Source organism: Poecile atricapillus, chromosome 2 (genome assembly GCF_030490865.1).
Source record: "Poecile atricapillus isolate bPoeAtr1 chromosome 2, bPoeAtr1.hap1, whole genome shotgun sequence".
Classification (NCBI taxonomy): Eukaryota; Metazoa; Chordata; class Aves; order Passeriformes; family Paridae; genus Poecile; species Poecile atricapillus.
The window spans coordinates 14755724-14778002 of NC_081250.1; the positions used below are offsets into that span (position 1 = coordinate 14755724).

The 22279-nt window shown below is 36.4% G+C and overlaps 1 protein-coding gene across 5 annotated transcripts in view; it reads left to right on the top strand.

Annotated features, from left to right (window-relative positions):
- Nucleotides 1-22279, top strand: part of ARHGAP12 (Rho GTPase activating protein 12) — a 76116-nt gene that overhangs the window by 47296 nt on the left and 6541 nt on the right. For 2 of the 5 annotated variants that reach the window (XM_058831817.1, XM_058831816.1), the window contains 9 exons: nucleotides 990-1115; nucleotides 4344-4418; nucleotides 7176-7237; nucleotides 8825-8906; nucleotides 10955-11077; nucleotides 15386-15490; nucleotides 15850-15948; nucleotides 18320-18422; nucleotides 19411-19530. In XM_058831817.1, coding sequence (XP_058687800.1) covers nucleotides 990-1115; nucleotides 4344-4418; nucleotides 7176-7237; nucleotides 8825-8906; nucleotides 10955-11077; nucleotides 15386-15490; nucleotides 15850-15948; nucleotides 18320-18422; nucleotides 19411-19530 — 895 coding nt within the window. The remainder of the gene's footprint in view (nucleotides 1-989; nucleotides 1116-4343; nucleotides 4419-7175; nucleotides 7238-8824; nucleotides 8907-10954; nucleotides 11078-15385; nucleotides 15491-15849; nucleotides 15949-18319; nucleotides 18423-19410; nucleotides 19531-22279) is intronic. The other 3 variants (XM_058831818.1, XM_058831820.1, XM_058831819.1) reach the window with 2 other exon arrangements.

The window sequence follows — 22279 nt, forward strand, 5'->3', positions numbered from 1 at the left end:
GTGACTCCATAAATACTGCCTTAAATTTCTTTATATGTGCAGATTCTAGTCTTTCGAAAGAATGACATTTTAATAAATTACTTAAAACCCCCATACATTAATGTTGTCTTTTCTTATTTGTGTTTTCAGTATAACACTTTGTCTGAAATATTTTTAGAATTTTTTATGATGTATTGATTGTGATGGTATAAAATGGCAACACTGTTAAAGAAAAATATGCTTCAATTGTGAGATCTATTGAAATGCTGTGTCCTTCTCATAACCTTCATATTTTCTCAGCAAGTTTGCATGCTCTTTACTAGAAAGCCTGTGTTATGATAAATATGGTCTCTCCTCAGTTGTTGAAGCTCTGCTAGGACTTAAAATTACCTCCTGCTAAATGTTTATCTTCTGTGCATATGGAATGTGTACATTTGTATGTGGTATGTCCATTCCACACCAGCAGACTCTTTTATAAGCAATTTGATGTGTTTATTCTGAAAAAGCGAGTCCTCACCCTCATGTCTCCTCTCCTAGGCATCCCAAATCTTTGGGTCAAAGAGGGTCATACCAGGCAATCATAATAATCTAATTATCTTACTGCAGGATAATAGGTTTTCTTTTTCTTATGCAAGAGCTGGTCAGGTGCTGTACTACTGTCAATGTAATATAAAGAGTGAATGTTTAAGTCTTGTATTTCCTGTAATTCCTTGGTGGTTTTCAATACCCTGTTGGGTTGCAAAATCAGCAGCATCTGCTGCAGAAGGAATCATCTCTGCCAATTGAGAGTATTATCCCAACACAGTCTTAGTTACTGCTTCAGAGAGAACTGCAGGAGAAAGGACAATTCTGAAGTCTAAATGCAGAATAAAATCAAGGCTGTTTTCACACCCTTGGGTGGTAACATCAGGAGTCTGAAAGTTTGCACTATTTAGGCATATGAGTGGTATGTCCAGGTCTTGTTTGCATGAATTAAATTTTACTTAAAATTCTATTTTTCTTTTCTTTAGTATAATGCTTCACCACAGCAGCAGAGAGATATTATAAAGAGTAGAAGTCTGGACAGGAGGCTACAGGAACCAATAGTTTTAACAAAATGGAGGCACAGCACAATTGTGCTAGACACCAACGACAAGGTAGGAGCAAGTTATCAGCATGCTGAAGTGCCACTTATTTCTAATATGTGACATATTTAATCTATCAGAAATGACTATGTCTGAATTTCTGAAATTTCATTTTTCTTTCAGTCTCTTGTATCTCTGTGTATAACATGCAGGCACAACCAAGGGCAGTTCAATAACTTCACTATTGTTACTTTGTGAATAGTAGCTCTTTCCTCGTCCTTGAAGTATTTTAGCTAGTGTTAGTTCAAGGGAAAAGCTGTGCATGGTTACAGCAGGGTTGTAATGTTGTTATTGAAGGGCAGAGGACAGTACTGAAAGTACTGAAAGACTTGGCTTTGATCCTCTCCAGAGCTGAGCTGGTGTTTAGTCTGAAAAATGCTGTGAGTCAGTAACAACAGAAGCTGTTTTCTGCCCATTCTTAGGGCATGTTCTTGGTAGTCTTTTTGGGCTTTACAGTAACAGATGCTGTTTAGGCTAGCAAGGAGACAAGGGCTTCTCCCTTGCTCTCCATCTGCTTTGACCTTTTGCTAGCCATTTCTGCTTGTGCCAGGCCATTCTGCCTGTGTGTGAGGAGAGCTGATGTGAGCAGGGAGGAACTGAAATGGGTGCTGTACAGTGGTGACATACTGGTTTCTGTAACTTCACTGCAGTCCCTCCCAAGATTCATGGAAAATTGAATAACTTGGTAGTGATGAAATTGTAGCACAAACTTCTTATGAAATACCAAGAAATGGCATTTTTTAAGCTCCCTTTTCCTAAAACTTTGAGAAAAAAAATTAAATAAACGCAGATTTGAAAATGTAAGGAAAAGCCTATGAGTGGCCTTGTGTAACCACAGATGTCAAAACCAAACTTGAATGGACAAAACACACTAGTTGTAATGACAACGTATCTGCTGCCCAGAACGTCACTTGCTCGACCTGTTGTTTCCATTTTAATGGACTTGCTTTCCATGAGTTGACTTAGCTCTTCAGAAGAGGATGTATTGGATTTGATCTTGAGCTTTTGAGTTGTCAGTTTGGGATATATCATTTGTGGTGTTGAGGAGGCAGTGGGCCGTGCTTGGCTGGAGACTTTGCAGCTCTCGGCATTAATTCAGCTCGAGTGATTCTGAGATCCCACTGCTGCCCCTTTCCCCTCCCTCCTCCTCTTCTCTGCCTCATGCATCCTTCTGTACTCAGTGTGTTGTGGCACTCCATGAGACACAGCCTAGATGGAGCCCTGGTAAATCAAAGCTGAGTGGACACTTCTAGCCTCATGTGCAGCTTATGCTTCACAGGTATGAATGGTTTTGTTGGAGAAAGCTTGAAGTTCTGGCTTCGCTTTTAAAGGAAGATGTTATTTTTCGGCATAAGATGTACTGCTGTTTTGGAAAGAACTTGATGTGGTGCTACATTGAATGAAGAAGTTTTTGTAAAACATTGAATAAGTGGAGCTGTTTACATTTCTTCAAGGCTCAGTGTTCACATATCAAGAACTTAAACCTAGTGAAGCAAACATGAAAATGCACAAATGTTATGGATAATGACCAAAAGAAACTCTATTTGAGCTGCATTTGTGATATCTTAAGTCAGCAGCCTAAAGTTCCTGTAACAGTTTCCAAATGTGTAGGCAGCCAAGTGTTTTTTATTGGTAAGGAGAAAATAGTTTATGTGAAGCACAACATCAATGTTTTGAGAAAACTTAAAACATTTAGTGGAGCAATAAACTAATGTTTTATGGAAAGACAGATAATTTTTAGTGTAGCTGTTTTATTACCACTAGCAGATACACTGTTAATATATTCTGCTTTAAATTAGTATGTGAAAAGGGAATGTTTCCTTACCACAAATACTGCATTTCTTGTTCGAGAGTTGCTTTTGCTGTATGAAAACTATATCAAATTCAGAATGAGATAGAAAGGAAAGCAACTGGTATTTGGTTCTATTCATTTGGCACATGAACCCCAAGCTTTCTTTTTAGCTGTTTTCTGCTTGTTTTCCTTATTTGTTTTTTTTCCTGGAAAAAATAATGAAACTCAATTGTATGAAAATAGGGCAGTCAAAAGAGTATTTGAAGTGTGTCAGAGTAAAAGTATGGGTTGCCATGGCTCATGAGAATTTGATGATACCAAACATACTGGTTAACAGTTTATTGGCTGTGGCACATATCTGGATATAGACATCAGCTAAAAAATTCTATAAACATAGGAAAAAATACCTTCCTGCGAGGGACAATTGATTTTCTTAATTTGAACTTTTTTTTTTTTTTTTCTTTGAAGAAAAAAGTATGGAAAAATATTTTCAAAATATTGAAAATAGGGATCATTTAGGCTGTTCTGCTTAGGAGTTCTAAAGTTCTCTGTTATTATGCTACTAAGAGAATTAGTGAGCCACTTCTCTAGGTAGATTTGCAAGTGAATTTTAAAGCACAAGTGTGCAGAGTGCTATGTTGCAAAAGCAAACTGGGTTTAGGAGAGCTATCAAGGGATTTAAAAAGAGAGGGGGAGAAATGTGTTAACAGTAACAGAGAACAAGTGATGTTTTTCTTCCATTTGAAATTCTTTACCAGATTTTCAAGCAGTGTGTTTGTGCAAGGCAGTCATTACTTCAGAGGAAATGCACATGCCTTTTTTTTCTAATTCCAGATGGGCAATTTTTATTTTCAGAGATTTATTATTTTATTTTGGTCGGTAGTTAACTGTTCATAACAAAACCCAAAATCTCTAGAGATTTTCAGTGTTTGATTATAAAGAGATTAATGATCATGACTCGCAAAAATTAATAAAGTTGGTATGTGTTTTTCTACATCCATAACTTTTTTATGCTAATCTTGTATTTACTAACCACACAGAAATATATTGCATTCCTTAAAATCATAGTATTCATACATAGTATCTTGTAATAAGCCATTATTTTAAATATACATCATAATTTGGTAGCAGTGTCATACAAAAAATCTACTCCTTTATTAGGATGAAGGCTTTGCTTGAAGCTGATGCAGCATGTATTAACATTCTTTTTTCTAAATGGTTATCTACTAATTTAACCCAGTTTGAGTGTTGTCTGTAAACACTGTTTAGTAAGCAAATTTAGAATGTAGCTGTCTGAGAATATTATAAATGCTTAGAATAAGTACTTTTCTAATGAGTGTGTAAAAAGAAAGAGAGAGAGAGAAAGCATCTTTAGGTTAAAAAACATAAAATAATTGTATGAAAGATAATAACAGTATCTGTTGACATTGATTATTTGAATTTTATAGGAATCATCAACTGCTTCTAAGGCCGTTTTTCCTGAAAATGAGTCATCTCCTTCTTCACCAAAGCATCAAGCCACAGTCAGTATGCAAAGTGTTTAAATAGATAAGTAGATGTTGTAGAAACTGAGCTATTCATGATTAGAGAATTGAGGGTAAGCCTTCTTGTTCTTGGGAAAAATAATGGGATAAAACTGTTTGAAGGCTTTGCATTTTAGAAGGAATGTGTTACAATCCAACTCTGCTTTCAGGAAAAAAATGTGAATGTCTTTGGTTTAAATGCAACTTTGTGATAGTATATTAAGTTAAAAATAGTATTTAAGTTAAAAAATGTGGAACTCAGTTTGCTTCCTCCAACAGTCATATCTTCATATGTAGCATGCTGAAAGGTAAAAACAGAAACAAATTCCCCCCCTTCATGGAATCCCTCACTGCTAGTAGTCAGTAATAGTTTTGTAGCATTTGATACTTCTGATTTTGGCTTGTGTTTCAGTCTTCTTAAATAGAGGTAGGGGACCTATCCTATAGGGCACCATAAACTCTGTCATTTTGAGTTAGTAAATTAAGATCTGGGAGAAAAACCTAAGCCTGCTAAATAGCTTTTTTAAAATTTCAGTTTATGCTTGAAATGTGATCATTCATTTTCAAACAGTGGAAAATGGATAAAAAACTTTTTTTTTTTTTTTTTTTAAATTCTGGGACTGTACTATAGTAGCATTGAAATAAGTAACTTGGTCAGCTTTAGCAGCCCCTTGGTAGGTACCTCAGGGCATTAAAGTCACAATTTCTCCTGTTTCTTTCTTATTCTGCATGCAGGAGAATAGTTCTCTGGCTTAGTCATGATAATCTATTCTTACAATACTTCAAACAGTTATTCACAATAAAATAAATGTTGTTTATTAAGCAAGCATAGCTGATAGCCCTGCACAAAAGCAATTATTGCTGCATGTGATCTAATTTCTTTAAATATGGCTCAGATCTTGAATTTTTGGAATTGTATTTTGCAGAAGAGCTCACTCCCGATTCAGATAATAGAAAAAAAATCTGTATTTTCTTTAGCTGTTCCCTGGGATTTAAATATTCCGGAGAAAGTTGGTAAATTTTTGGGAATTTTGATCCTTAACCTGCTTTCCTCTTCTTTTTCCTGATTCCATTAATTTTCCCATTAGTACCCCCTAGTGTTGCTGCTAAGTAGGGCAGTATGATACTTTCTCTGAGTAATTCTCTGGAACAGCCCCACTTGTTCCACAGTGAATAATTGATTAAAACCATTATTTATTTTGGGAGGTGAGCACAGGTTGCTCAGTAACTGTGAAAGTTGGTGATAAGCTGTTCTGCTTGTTAAAAGCCAAAGGTTGGTTAAAAGGGTGTAGTTCATAGGACTGTTGGTCCATGGTCCACATGAATCACAAATAGAATAGTCTAAAGAATAGGATAATTCATTTGTTTTGCCTTTTGGAGAGTGTACGAGGGAAAGTGACTCACTTCTTTTGTTGAAAATACCAGTTTTGGAAAATAATGCATCTATCACTGGCTATGAAGAGCATTTCAGCCCAGTGACAGTATTAAACTGAGTAAGAGCAGCAGTTACCATTGGACTGAAGTAAAATCTGATCCACCAGCTAAACACCTTTGTCCTTGATAATGTGTCTTTTCTGTATCTTATGTGCTGGGCTTGGAACATGTAGGTAGAATTTTTAAGGTCCATGGAAAACAGATCTGTGTCTCTGATAAGAGTGTTGTCCATGGTATCCCAGAAAAAAAAAAATTCTTCAAAATTGTATTATGCAGTTTCAGTCCATTTAAATTTGGGATTTAGAGGAAAATTCTGAAGGGGATTTATCTTCTATTTTCATTGGATCTATAATTGAGTAATTTTTTTAATGATAAAACTAATTTGGATACATTCCTTAGTTGATGGTTTCAACTAATAGCTTATTTCATACATTAGGAACTGTTAGAAGCTGATACTGAAGAGGAATTGATAAAATAATTTAGTGTTCTTTTAGCACCACTGTCTGGTAGGACAAGGCTGGGGTGTCAGAAGGAAATGGTAGATTTTGATACCTTGTCTTAAGATGATGGTTTAAGAAAATCTTTTTATCCTAGAATGGTTTTTTGAACATTCCTTCATTTTATTATTTTTACACAGAAACTAGAAATATTCAATCCAAATATTTGAAACTTGCAAACAGCCTTCTTGTTCAGCAGTATTCTTTTCCCACCCATCACTGACTGGTCTTAAAATTATTTTGTAGGCATGCTGATATAGATGGTTTTCATCAACAAGACATAACTAAGTAGTTTAAAATTCTGCTATTTTCCATAGGGATAGGAGAAAAAGAGGACATCAAAGATCTTCTGTTTTTAACATGAATATGTTAATTTTTATGCACTTCAACCATGTTTTATTTAAAATATGAAATCGTATTAAAATTAATAGGAAGAATTTGTATGGGAATTTAGGCTGGTTTTCATCAGCCACCTCCTTTTTTAGTAAAAGACTATTGTGCTATTATACAAATCATTACAAATTTACATTCATAATTTTCACTGTCTTCTATCACAAATTGTTTAATTTGGCTTGTCCAAAGAACCTTGGTATTGAAGGAAAGCTTTTAACCTTCTGAATGGTAATAAGTACTTTCCCAGAGGAATTTTGATTTTGCTGATCTCTTAATATTTAAATATGCTTAAAGACAGTTTCTTGAAATTAGAACATGAGCAAAGACGGCTCATTGCCAGAAATGGATTATTTGGGGGATTTTATTCTGTGATGTGATGTTAATAGAAGCAGATTTTATTTTATATTTATTATGACTTATTCTTATCTTACAGGGTCAAGAAAAGTATGGGTTATTAAATGTGACAAAAATTACAGAAAATGGGAAGAAAGTTCGGTAAGTCTTGGACTTAAAAAGTGCATGTGCTTAGGATTTATGCAAGGCCTTTTGTATTAGAACAGCACACTGGGGTATGCAACTTCTTATTTTTTGTCTGAATTTGCCTTAGAGGTTTTCCTGTATGACACAGCTTAACCTTACCCCACGCGTTTGTCCCAATGAGCTAAAGCTAATGCACTGCAGAGAGCCAGAGGCTCATGTATCAGGGCCAGGCCAGTGATTTCATGAAGGTGTATTGATGAGAGACAGCTTTTTAAAATGGCATTGATTGATTGATTGATTGATTTACTTAAGAGCAAATCTGTATAGGTTATACTGTGTCTTGTTCCTTGGATAAAATTGTTCTAAGAGGAGCTTTCAGACTTTCGCTTACCGTCCTTTAGCTTCCAAGGAGTGCACATCCATGTGCTCCCTTAATTCTTCCTTCACTGTGCTTGTGAAGGGTTTGGAGCAGTGTCAGTCTCCTTTAGGTGATGAGTGACCTAATTTCTAACTTTTCACTGCGTCCCAGGCAGTAATTTGCACTATAAATCGTAATGTGTAATCAGGTGATGCTGTCTAACTACATTTCTGGTGTTTTGCAAGGAATCAATGGCAAATACTGCAGAGATGTGGCACATCCTCAGAGTTAATTTAGATTTGCTTCTTGCCTTCCCCCCCTGCCCCGCTGCTTTTTTTTTTTTGTTAATTTAATCTTTCAGATCTAATAGCATGTTGTATCTAGTTCAGTGTTTCCCAGACTTGTGATACACAAAGCAAGCTTGTTCTAAGGATTAAATAGCCAATGCCCAGTTGGTATTGTAGACCCACCCTGACCTAGACCAGTGCAGTTGGGCAGCACATCCGACCTCTACTTTGGTTTCTCAGAGCTGCTTCCAAGAGTTTGGTAGGGCTGGGTAGACAGTTGCATGTGTACTGTGTGCTGTCATCATTTACATTGCATCTGCTGGAATCATTGATCTGGATTGTTGCATTGCTGAACAGAAAGATACAACATGGCCATGCTGTCACTTTGAGAGCTGTTAAGTAATAATTCAGTTGGGCAAAGGGAATAGATATTCAGTCAAGATTTTTTTTAATAACCTCAGGAGGACAGGTCTGCTGGCATAAAATCAAATAGTCAGACAACTGAAACAACTTGTTCTTTCTTTTAATTTTTTAGATGTGTTGCAAATAATTTATTGCCAATATAAATGAGCTTATTACATAAACATGGGACAGTTGCAGCTCATATCAATGGATTTCAGAATTATGCAGTAGTTTGGCATGATCTGTTAAGTACACAGTGAGCTGAGCATTCCAGATTAGCCCCTTTGAAATTATAATTGCATGGTGTTTCTCTTGGTGAACTGCTTCTACTACTAATTAGCTTTGTTTGATTTAGACTTTGATGGTCAGGCTGGGATTGTTAACATATGTTCCCTTCTACAAATATGATAGCAATTAAGACTTACTGATGCCACTAATGACTATATATGTGCTTAACTATATTAACATACAGGTCAGCTGGGCAACAGTGAATGACGGTTTAAATATCTGCTTTCAGAGTCAATTTATTTTATGTTTGTTTACAATTATTTACAGAAAGAATTGGATGTCATCATGGGCAGTGTTACAAGGGTCATCACTGCTGTTCACTAAAACCCAAGGAAGTGGAACTGGCTGGGTAAGCCCAGGAACAACCCTCATGCTCATTGAAGTGTTAGTCATGTAAAGCACAATAAACTAAAACCCTCTTATTTGCAGGGCCTAAATACCTACATATATACACCTAATATAGAAAAAAATGTCTGTGTATAAGTTGGCAAGAAAACAGTTTAATGTAACAATTATGATGTAGCATAAAAAGAAAACCAGTTGTATGTATGTTTGTATGTATGTATGTTTGTATGTTTGACAAGAAACATTCAGGTGCTCCTTAGTCTTGAAGTCATTTCTCCAGACCAAATACTTCGTGTTCTTTACTAATGTGTTTGTCTGAACAGTTTGTGTGTTTTACCATTCTTGGATATTTTTCATGAACTCCAGGTAATTTTGAGCATGATACATATGATAAAGAGAATAGTCTGACACATGGCTTCTTGCATTGGCCTATTTGAGCAATGCAGCATTGTTGTCTTATGATTTAGTCTTGCTGGTTTCCGTATTTAGTGCATGACAAGTACATGTACTTGTACTTATTTTGTTGTCTGATGAAGACCAAAAGAGAAACATCACACTGAAGATGATGATTATTCAATTTTTTATCACCTCTAGAGTAATAGCACTATCATTAAATTTGCTCTATTTATCCAGCTGCATTCCTGCATTAATAGGTACAGAAATGGCTCTTTATCTAAGGCTTACATAGCTTCTTTTGGAGGTCTGACATTAAACTATATGGATCTCCTGTACTAACTATAGGTATTGGTTATTTCCATGTATTGTCATGTGGATTCCAGTACAATTGCCTCTTACAGATCTGTGCTATCTTGCTGTGGTTTACTGATCTTTCTGCTTGGCTTGCTTTCTCCTGCTGTACTTTATTATGGATAGTGAATTGAAATTGACAATTCCTTTCTATAGTATGGAGTTTTTTTCAGGCCTGTAAATATATTTTCCCCCTTCTTCTTTAGAAGTGGAGGGCTTGCAAAAAAATAGATGAGAATGGATAAGTAAAGTTTGGAGTAGAAGGGAATGAAAAAGGTAAAATTGGCCTAGATGGTCAAGCAGAGGGAAAAGCAAGGAAGGAAAAACAATAAAAGCATGAAAGAAGGTTAATTCCACTGTATGGCAGGAAGTGGATTTTGGTAACTTCTGTGGTTGACTTTTGCAGCCAAGGATCCAGAAAGTATTTTAGTTTTACAGATATTAATATGCATATTGCAAAACAAAAATTTTGCCTAGGTAAGTAGTCAAGTTCCAAAATCTCAATTACAGCTACTAATTATTCTTAATTCAGGCGTGGCTGTAAATCAAAAGAGCTGTCTTTTTCAGCTGTATGTTGGTGTCATTAAAAATCAAAATGCTAAATTGTTCATGAATATACGATAATATTATAAATGATATAATATTAATATTATAAATGATGTGTGCCCAAATTAATTATCCATAAAAGATAAGCAGTAAGCAGAGTTGCATGATATATTGGCACTAGTAAGTTGTGTTAAGCCAGATAAAATAATTTAAAAATTAATAAAAATCTTAACAAATAAATTTAAAAATAAAAATGTGTAAATTCTTTTGATAATTTAAGTGGAATAGAAGTCCCATATTCAGAATATTTCTGTGAGAAAATATCAATTGTGTGTATTGTTGAGCACTAGAGTTGGGTCAGCAAAATAAGTATCAACAGTGCCAACAGAGTAAAGTGAAACTGGAAATACTAAGTGAGAATCTCTTTCAAGGACTTAATGTTTTTTACACCTGCATAATCATAGCTGACTTTGTAGCTGTGTAATTGAGTGTTCAGCACACACTCTTCTTGGTCTCCATAGGAATTTTTCTTTTTTTTAGGTATTCAAAATTCCACCTCACGTCTCCAACTTTGTTTTGTGTCCATATTTTAATAAGGCTAAGCCAAGTCTAATAGTTTGACATACAATAAGAATTACATTTCTTCTTCATTTTACAAGAAGAATATTTAGCATTCATCTAGTGATTGATATAACCATATCTTCTTTTTTTGTGCATTGTGTTTTGACTTCATCACTTTTCTTCCTTTTTCTCATCAAGTCATTTTGCCAAGGGAGCTCAATTCCTGAGCTCTTGCTCTCGCTGCTTTCTTCTTGGAAAAATGCTCTCAGTCATCGACCTGCTGTCACCTATGTAAACTCTGCCCGAGTTTCAGCTATCACTGTATGTGTTCTTGTTGCATGCCTCTTGTCACTGTAAGGCTATTTGCCACTAATCCTGAAAGTAAACCTGAATTTTTCCAAGATTTAGTTTTGATACTTCATATAACAGCTTATGTATCTTGTTTGCTGTTTCTGAAAGTCATCCAAGGTACAAATTAACGCAAGTTTATTGCAATAATCCTTTAATTGTTCCACTGGAACAAAGTGGAAAGCGTATCTAGTTAATTTGTGCTAGAAGTATAATCCCAAATTTGCCTTCTCTTTGAACCACTAGTGCCTTGACTAATAAGCAGCATGATATGCTGAGTTTTTTAACAGATATTTTGTCTGATTCTTTCTAACACAACTAATTTAGAATATTTGTATGGTGCCTATGATACCTTTGATAAAATGGTGTACATGTTGTTTGATAATTCTAGCTGTAATTGGAATACCCAAAAATGTTAATGTTATGCATGAAGAGGAGAAAGGACAAGAGCACAAGCATGTTCTGGTTATATTCCACATACAGAAAGCTGATTTAAATAAGTAGGATTTTTATATGTAATTTAAGCATCTGTAGTTATGTTTTGAAAATGACAAGCACAGAAAAGCTGCCTATCAAAAATTCATAAATTAAACCTTGTGTTTAAATTATGCAACTGTCTTTTTCTTGTTTGTGAAATTAATTGCTCTGTATGTGGAAGCCTGGTACAGATAATTTATGAACAGTTTGGCAACTTTGTAAAAGGCTGCTTTTTATGAGGAGATCTGGATTTTTTTTTAAAGTTTTTTCACTCAGGTTTTGGTGTGAATGAGATGTATTAGGTATTGTCAAAGTGACAGGGCTTCACAAAGCAAAGAAAATGGTAACTGCTTAGAAGGATTCATCTGCCAGCTTTCTATAATAGGCACATGTCCTCAGTGACAAGTACAGTAGTGGCAAACCAAGCCTGTAAACTTCCCAAACACCAAGGAAATAGATGCTCTTCAAGATTAATCTGAGCAAACTCTTGTTTATGTTACACAACTGTGATTTTAGCCAAGGATGTTATGTGTACATTACTATAGTTCATCAGCATTGCACTGCTGATTATACAGGAGCTCAGATGCTTTTGTGAAATTCTTTTTGAATGCAAATGCTTCTATCAGTCTGGTTTAAAAACAATTGATAGTTTTTCTGTGACAATAAAGAATATATTTTACTTTGTTTTTTTTTTCTTTTTTTTTTCCATTCTTTCTTTCTTTTCTTTTCTTTTTTTTTTTTTTTTTTTTTTTTTCTCTAGATGTAGTTTGAAACTCCCCTGCCAGCCAAAAAGGTGCATCTGTCTTAGCTTTCTTTCCACAGTCCATCCATGGATGAGGAGGACTTGAAATTAAAACATCCTACCCAGCTCTAAGTTAGAAACAGAATTACTAGAATGCCAGGTGTCATTTGTACGTGCAAAGTCTTCCCATAAATAACTTCCAGTTCTGTTTCCAAAGAATGCTAGAATGTGTCACAGTACAAACTGTGTGGTTTGTCCCTGTGCAGGCTTCCAGGACTTGGAGAAGATCCTGAAAAGATTGAAAAGGCCTTCTATTTATTGACATCAGTCAATAAGACTATCCTTAAGCTGCACAGCATCTACTCTATCTAGAGCAAAGAAAACACCATATTCTTTCCAAAAAATTATCTCTCCCATACAACGAGCACAAGTACATCCCATGACTGTTTTTTGTCTAAAAAAAGCTGTCAGAAGTGACTCTAGGACAGCTTCATATCTAGGACAGCTGGCAGCACCATGTGTAAGACATCTCCCTCTTTCTGTCTTATCCTGCTGCCCTTTCCAAAATTCCCAGACAGGTCAAAAGAGAAAGCCAGTAAGAGGTGTGTGCTCAGTAAGACTTGGCTTTTTCCTGACTGGTGCTGACCAGGTAGCACTCTGCTTTGAGAAAGCACACTTCATGTCTGTGTGGCAGCAGATGCAAAAGGAAGGGCTTTTTTTTGCCCTCTGTCAGCAGAACCTGCTGGCTTCAGGAGGATTCAGTTGCTTTCAGCAACCTTTGTGTGCAGGTTGTGTGAGCAGCCCAATGCAGCACTTGCTCCTGAAAGCTTGAAAGGAGGGAAATGGCTGCTGGCATTTCATTTTCATAGACCCAGGAGCAGAAAAGAACCTTGACAGGAAAGCTCAAAGGAGAGCCTGCATGGTAAACTTAAAATGTCCTTGAATAAAAAGGTTGCGATGAGTATATAATGTGTTGGTCTTTAAAAAGAGCTTTGCAGGGTAGCTGGATTATTTGCCTGGGTTTCCCCATCCTTGGATCTCACACAGCAGTTTGGCCACCATTTGAGCAAAAGAATGGTAAAAGACTTTTTTTCCCCTTTTGACTTTAGTTTTTGCCTTCTACTGTGCTTCTCTGAAATGCTGAGGGAAGTCAGGCCAAAAAGATGGGTAGAATGTAAAGCTTGTAGGAGGTAGTGCTGTAATCTGTCAGGTGTGGATTCAGCATGCTAATGTAGTGGAGGGCTTTTCTTTTGGTCAAAACAGCACTGACAGATAATGTTTTTTTCTTGTTATGTGTTGATGTCACCTGAAGCAAGTCCTCTCCTGTGATTCTCAGCATCATGTGGGCTGTTGTTTTAACCAAACCCCCCTCTACCCCCAATCCTGTAGAGGACTTTGGCACTAGTTTCCTGTTCTCTCTAGTGCTAAATTCTATAAATTGATTTAATTTTTTTTTCCAACACGCAGCAAGATTGATCTAGGCTGCCAGGAAGTGCGTGTCTGGGACCCTTTGGATGTGTGTGCCATGGTTATGTGACTTCCTCTTGAGTGGGCAAAATGGCCCAGAGATTCTTCCTGTGGACTCTGCTGCTGATCTGGGCTTCTCTCAAAAGCTCTAATATAATTAATAAGAAATGTTCTTGGATGAGTTATCTGAGAATTAAGTTAGGAAGCAGAAGGCAGTGGGGATTTTTCCCCAAGTGCTAATTGGCATAGGGTAAATTAGAAGTACAGCCTATTCTGATATTTCTTGGCTAAAATAAAGAAGTTAAGATGCTACTTTCCATTCAATACTTCATTGCCCTTAGGACTCTAGGCATGGAGATTTTCCAGTGGTAAACAGCCTTTCTGAAACACAATTAGCATTAATTAACATCCATGCTGGGAGTTTAATCAGAAGCAGCAGATTAGTCCTGTTTTCTGAACCATCTCTTCTCCCCTTGGAGGTGGCTGTTGTTGTACAGACTGGAAACCTGTGTTTGCAGCAAGGAGCTTGTCCTGGGGCTTAGGTCCCCCAGAGCTGTCACAGGAACAGCATTCTCACATCAAAGACTTCATGAAGAAGTAAGAAAAGAGCCTTTCTCGAGGAGCAGATGCTACAAGCTTTCCCTGGAACTACAACATGAAATTTCTGAGCTATATCTGACTTCCAGCTTTCCCTGTTTGATATTTTACTCATGTAATTGCAATTAGAGCTTTTTGTTTGTGTGGGCCACTGAATTGGTTTCCTTAAGGAATTACATTTCAAAGTTATGTGGTGTATGTTGAAATTGTAAAAGACTTTATTTAAAAAAATTCTGATACCTAGTATGAATGTGAAAGTAGGAGGTAAAAATTGCTCCCTGATATTTTTCACTAAATTGCGTGAAGGGTTACTTGTGGCTTAAATGTTTAGATTTTTCTTTTTTTAAACTCATCATTTTATTTATTTGCTGTTTGTTTAGTAGACAGACAGAGAGTTCTGTTTACTTGGTAGGACATGTTCCAGTATTGCAGTAGAAGCACTACAGAAAAGTATAAAAGTGTTGGGGGGATAAATGTTTTTAAAAAATTATAAATAGATAAATATACAAACTGAGAGTGCTCTTTTGGTGTGGAGGGATGTGATTCCTGTCCAGCAAACCTACTGTTTCTGGTTTGATTTTTGGTTTTGTATACAACCACTGATGAAGTGGCAGAATGTCTGGGGATGTTTTGTTCAGTTATTAGCTGGTTTTATTTAAAGCTTGGGACTATCTTGACTAAAATCAAGCTACAGTCAAATGTTGTATGGATTTCTGCTGTTTGTGATAGGAAAAAAAGCTCTGCTTGAGTCTGATTGGCATTTAAATTTATAGAATTTTGAAGGCTTTAAGCTGAGCAGCTTGTAATAGACATGCTTATAAGTTGTTCTGTGGAAGGTTTTTTCTTTTCCTGGTGTCCTGCCTGTTGATGGGTATCAAAGTATTGTATCTGGTTTAAGTTGTGTAGGTTGTAAATAATACATGTTTTCAAAAGATTGCCAGACTGCAAAGAATTTCATCAGGTTTAATTTTATCATCATTGTTCCTATTTTTTTCCAGAAGTTTGGTGTCAATCAGTCTAAGCCAGAATTTACAGTGGATCTCAAAGGGGCATTGATTGACTGGGCCTCAAAGGACAAATCGAGCAAAAAGAATGTTATTGAGGTAGATTATTTTATTCAAATGAAGAATTATATGCTCTTCAATTACTGATGTAAGAAATCTTCTTTAAACTTAGAATAAATAACTCATAAAACTGAGTTTTATCCACTTCTACCCGTTTAATGTAGCTGTTATCTCAGTATTTGCAAGAAATGTCAATTTTTAATGTGTCTGTATGTGATATGCTTTTCAGTTTTAAGCAGACTGTTCATTACTGTTCTTACTTGGGAATGTTCTTGAGTGGCTGTGTATTAGCTAACAATTTTGCCAGTGAGAAGTTAAATTTGATTTAAGTAATTTTACTTTTGAACTGTAGTGTGTTTATCAGTTCTGATACTATCTGGTTTTTTTCTCCTTTAAAGCTAAAAACTCGCCAAGGTACTGAGCTCTTAATTCAATCAGATAATGACAGCTTTATTAATGAATGGTATAAAGTTCTTAACTACACCATCAATAATCAGGTATGTATTTAAATCATGAAGGTTCTATTTTCATGGTAATATTATTTAGTAAACCAATTGATATAGCAACTTCTTATGCTTCACGAGCTTCTTAATTTGCTGATTTTCTTGAAAGCAGGCAGGAGTTTGAGGATATGGCAGTTTCAGGTGGTGATGTGTGAAATATAATTAGTAGTGGCAAAGGGAGAAAGATGGTCCACTGGCTTAAGATCCAGGAGGTATGGGCTGGCATCCATCCCAGAAATGAACTTATTTCTGTGCCCGAATACTTGTTCTGTCTCAGTGACCTGAAAGGTTCTGATAGAGAGGGAATAAAAGGGGGAGGATGGTCAAGGGACAACTTCATGACATACGTTTGTTAGCATTTGATACTGCTCTTCACTTACTATGGCTGCACTGAAGTGCAAATTAAAAGTCCTGGCAAAATACTGTATTATCTCTTCTTATCTGACAGCATAATGCCAAGTATTTAATTATTGGAAAAGTGCCAAAGCATTTGCTTTTGATCGTGCCAAACAAGATTAACCGTTTTTGAATTCAGAAGTTGGAGATCTTGGAGAAAGTACTGCTCTCATATCAGGCTTATTTTATGTGTATTCTAACTTTTCAGTAGTACCAGATTTGGCTGCTGTCCAGTTTCATTGCTTTCAATGCCAGTCAGTGACTTTCATTTCTCTTAGTTCTAATAGTGCTTTTCACATGTGGGTGTTTTCCACCAAAACACAGCAGGCTAATATGAATGGTTCAGTTTCTTTCTGAGTGCTCATGGTTTAGGTTCCTAATCTTCTGAACTCTCCTGGTATGGAAATGTCATGGCCCATAATAACCAGGCAAGGCAGTGTCACCCAGTCACTCAGTGACGCTCTTCTCCTGTCTGCCCTGTGTAACACAACATACAAGGCATAAGTCAAGAAGGTGCGTTAGGCTACTTGATAATTTGAAGCACTGAAGCTTTGGGTACAAAAATCCATCAGATCTAAGGGCAACTTTAATTTTGGAAAGTTTATGGTAATAGTAGCTGTGATCTCTTTCCAATGGCCAGGGCACTATTGCTAGCATGACAAGATCTTCCTCAAAAGGAAAGGCAGATCAGATTCTGTTTTCTTTGCTCACTCAGGCTGCTGTTGTGGCAATATCCTGTACAAGAGGATACTGCAAAGGATGTAGCTGCTCTTTTTTAAATCAAGAAATTTCCAAGTTATTACTTTAGACTTGTTGCATAGTACAGACTAGATCCCAGGTGACTTTCTTCCATAGCATTTAATAGTATTTTAATATATGCCAATCCTAAAAAGCTCTGGAGCCTGTTGAAGAGTGGCAGAGGATCCTTTATGGGAACATTATTTGGGCAGTTGAATATATCGATCTTTGATGTATGAAAAGGCTATCCAAAGCTTTGAAAAGGGGCAGGAATTAAGGTGTTTAACACTGCCCTACAGGTTAAAGTGCAGCTTAGTCCATAAAGTCATGCTGCTGCTTACTCAGTGCTCGGAGTGCACAGCCCTGCCTCATTTTTACAGTTTTCTTCCATGTAAAGAAGGCACTCTGCAGTCAGATTTTGGCAACTGTGTAGCAGTCCAGTTCACTTCAGTTGAAGTGAAGTAAGACATACACAGTTCGGGAAGGGAATATGTTGTACTGAAACTGAGGAAATTTCTTTCCCTGTTTCCTGGTGTATCTGCAGTCATGCACATAGCATGGGCTGCAGGTAAGATCAGCAGACTCTGGTATCTGCCTCCACACTTCAACACGACCTGTGTTTTCACTTGACAATGTTCAATGAGAATTTGCCAAGATAGCAGGAACATAGGGCAAGAATTTTAAGCACCAGTACACTTATTTTTCAGAGGGAATTCAGTGTATATTTAGACGGTAGTGAGATTTTCCAACTGATAGTTCTATTTTCTATTAAGAAAATTTTACTTGCAGAGAAAACAAATTGGGTAAATTTTGGGCAGAAATTTTTCTTGATTCTATCAGTCAGGCATTTCTGTGGCAGACCGTTGAATAGCTGATGTTTATCTAGTGGATTTGGAAATTAAGCCCATCCAAAAATAACTTCTGTTGTTTATTGGTTGATGTAATGAAGTGTTATCATGAAAGGCTGTTTGTACTTTGTTCAGTGCCCAACAACATTTTCTTTATTGGGTCTTATGATGAAAGAGAGTTTCTCAAAGTTACTCACTCTGCCAATGAGAGTGGTGTTGTCTCTGGAGATGTTCAACATCTAGAGTTCAGGAAAGAACAAACTGAATGTCATTATTGGGGGAAAAATTGTGTATTGTAGAACTGTCTGTAGGAAATGCATGTGTTAATGCTGTATTTTCTGAACTGGTAAACTGAGCACTGCATATCTTCTTAAATCCAATAGGTAATAGAGTCTGATGAAGCATTAGATGATGAGGTACCAGATTCCCCTGGAGTGGAAAAACAAGACAAAGAGAAAGAAAATAAAGACTCCAAGAAACTTCGTTGTGAGTTGAAAATTTTCCATTAATTGATTCTAGCAATGCCAGAATTTTCTTCATTTTCTGCATCTTCAGTATTATGGTTAAATAGGGAAGAATTCAAAAGGACAGCTAAAAATGAAACTACTGAAGTTTGGAAACAATCTTAATATAGTTCATTCTACATCTTGCTGCCACTTGGTAAATTTTCTTCCATGTTTTATTAATCATACTTTAAAAAAGGAAGAAGAGGAAAAGAAGTGTGAAATGTCTTTAGCTCCTGTTGTATGACATATTTAAAACAGGGGAAAATAATCAGTGGTGAAATTGAATATTTTCAAGGTGTTATCAAATGCACAGAAATAGTATCTGACTTATTTATAAGTAGTTTTGAATAAGAATTCTTTTGTCGTTTTACTGATTGGAATTGTGTTTTATCTGTGGCACAGCATCTGTAAATATTTGTACTATTGACTTGGGTGCAATTTCGCTAAGTTGCTTCTGATGTTTTGACTGTTTAGAAAAACAAAGCATTTTAAATTACACGTTCAGAATTTTGGAGCTAAACGTCTTTTTGATGCTGGAATTAACTACCGGTGCACAGAAATACACTAATTAGGCAGATTGTTTTGTGTCTTTTCCTTCCAGGCCCTATACGTAATTTTGAAAAAGTATTTATTTCTTTCAAATTATTTAACCTAATGAGAGGCAGGACTGGTTTTGAAACATAGCTGCATTTTTAAATTTCCGCATCAATTCCATATGTAAGCTCCCATTTAGTTGGTTTTGCAAGTTTTTAGTGACAGGGTTGTCTCTTGGTAGTTTGAAAAACAGATGCTTTTTACAAGGAGTTCCAGAAAGTTAAGGAAAAAAATTAGGGATGCGTTGAAAATTTGAATAGTTTTTTTGTGTGTTTTGGAGCATAATTGTTTTTTTCTTTTAATGTTGGTTCCTTGGCTGATAAATGCAGTGTTGGTTCTGTGGGTAGTAATGCTAAATGTGTTTCTCTTTACAGCAGTGAAAGCACCCAGCAATATAGACTCCACAGATCAGAAAAAGACCAAAACGAAGCTCAAGAAGTTTCTTACACGGCGCCCTACATTACAAGCTGTCCGTGAAAAAGGCTACATTAAGGGTAAATGAACCTTTTTAACAAAGGATGTAATTTGATAAGCTGAATTTAGTAGTTCATGTGTAAAATGGGGTTAAAATGGTCTAGTCTCAGAGTAAAATACATGTGTATCGTTGGTTTAACAAAAGTCTTGGATGTATAGTGGAACTGGTGATTGCTGTACTTCTGAGTGCTGTTACTAGCCATTAAACTGCTCGGAGGATGCCTTCTCCTTCCGCTCATTGCTGGCCAAACTGCAGTGAAAACTGGGGGCCCAGGAGCCCATTTGGACTTGGACTCTCTAGCTAAGAAGCACTGCATCCCACCCTTCTGAGCTGGAAATTCAGATATCTGACCTCATTTGTGCAGACGGGAAAGAGCAGCCCTTTGGGGTACAGAGCTGAGAGTGTGTGCTCACCCGTTTCACAAGGGTGTTTTAGCACGTGTGGAAACAGACAATCATGTGCCATATCATAAGAAATGAAATATTTAGGAAAACCAGGATGAGGTTACAGGAGTCTTAACTTACTTTTTCCCATAACCTTTTTTGAATGTATACATTGTTTAATTGTTTCACAAAGAGTGTTACATATACTCTTGAATCAAAGTTATGAAAGATTTCTTTTTGTCACACTTGTAGAAATTTGAGAGAACAGTATTTGCACAGGTTTAAGTTAATGTGTTTGTGTAAATTATTGACTTGGTGCTCATTGTAAAATTTCATTTATTTATTTATTTGTATGCTTTAGCAGGACTTGTAGGTGGTGGTCTACTAGGGTCAAAATAGCATATGGGTAGGCAAATACCAGACCAAATCCTACTGTGATTTGCCTCACCGCATACTTTAACAGGTGTGCTTCTGTTGCATGTGGCGTTTGATATATTTGTGTATCTGCAAATATAATTTATTTGTAAATGATGGAAATTTTGTTTGGAATAAGGAAGCATTATTCCCAGACTTTGACATTTTGCTCTGCTTTACAACTTAGTATTCATGTCATGGCTCAGTGACGTAACTTCTGACATTGGCAACAGTGAACACTAAGCCAAGTTTAATTTGTACATGTGCGTGCTGATGATTGGATTTTTAATAAAGGCATTAAGGAATGAAGAGTTTGTTTTTTATTTAAAAGCATGGTGTAAGTTTTAAAAGTTGGATGTGCACTGTACAGCTTTATATTTATTGTATGAATGAAGAATACAGAAGTCTTCATTTAAAAGCCCAGTGTACTTTTGTGGCTGCTGCAGAACAAACTAAGTAAATGGAAAGCTTGGCAAATCCAGTATGAGCAGAAAACTAGTGAAAAGTTCTGGAAGAAAAAATCCACTTGAAACAGCATGCGCTAAGTGGAGAAGGAACTGTGTCAAAGTTTTGTTACATTGAAAATCAAAACTACAGAAGTTACTTTTAAGATGTGAAGAAAAAATACTGCTCCTGTTTATGTTGAAATTATTAAAGTTAAAGGCAATTGTAGCAAATTACTTTGTTACATGCTACTATTTTCTTCTGCTACCTAATCTGCATTGCTTTACCTGCCACAGCTGCATGCTAGCCTGGCTTTCTGCTGCGTGGGCTTTTTCAATCCTTTGCTACTGATTCTGCTTATAAAGCTCGCTGCGTGAGTAGCTGCCACAGCACTGAGGTGGTGTGGACCACTGGCCTTATCATATCCAGCTAATAATGCCATTAAATGCCCATTTTCACACTGTAAAATTGGTTTAGTACGCTGCTTGGGTTTCCCAAAGCACTAGTCAACATGCAAGAGTTGTTAATCTACTGAAATCATTGAACATGAAAAATGGGCTAAATGCTGTGCATGATGCAAATGCAAGAGCAGTCTCTCTTTTGCAGCTCTGAAGTAAGACACACCAGATTCTGGGAAGATGGCCACTTATCTACCTAATTTAACAGAGTAAACAAACCAGCAAACACTCCTTCCCTTTAATAGTGGGATCTTTGCTTCTCTATTTCAAGATCTCATGTCACCCCCATGCATCTGAGTAGAAGAGACCATCTATTATTTGGGCATCTTTGATGAAAGCCATAGAAATGGATCTATCAAAGATTTTGGTAACGTTCAACACCAAAGATTGATAACAATCTGAGCAAGAAGAATTAACATGTTGCAAGCTGATCTCTGTCCAAGCTGATTTTCATTTTTGCTCCACTTTATGTTGGAAAATATTCCCCCTGGATTGTGTAGTTTTGAAAATAAGACTCAGATTTACCATTGCCCATAAATATCTGTATTTAGATTCTGACCTTGCAGCCAGGCTGCCTGCATGGTCAGACTTGCATCCATTCAGAGCTCTGAGGTAGAATCTGTCATTTACAAATTTGTGTCAGAACTTTAAAATGTCAGAAGAGTCTATGTTAAAGTAAATTAATATATAATGCTGTGTTAAACAGTGGGTGCAGTGAAAGATGACATTTTGCAGGGTTTTTTCCCAAGCAATGCCAAAAGCTTTCACTCTGGTTAATTATCTCTTTGAATTTATAACAAAGATTGCAATAAATGCATGTTGAACTTGGGACAGGAATGGAGTGTAGCAGGACGCATTTGAATCCATTAAATTTCTTATAACATTATTGACTAAATGACTCTTTAAAAGAATCACCTGATGGATTAAAGTTATTTTAGTAGCAGAACTTCCTTTCCTGGAGGCTCACGTTTGTGTAGCTGCTGTCGCTCTTCTTGCTGGGAGCTTTTTCTTGCTGGGAGCTGCTGAGAACTCTTTTCAAAACTTTCCTATTTCCTCTCCAATACTGCGA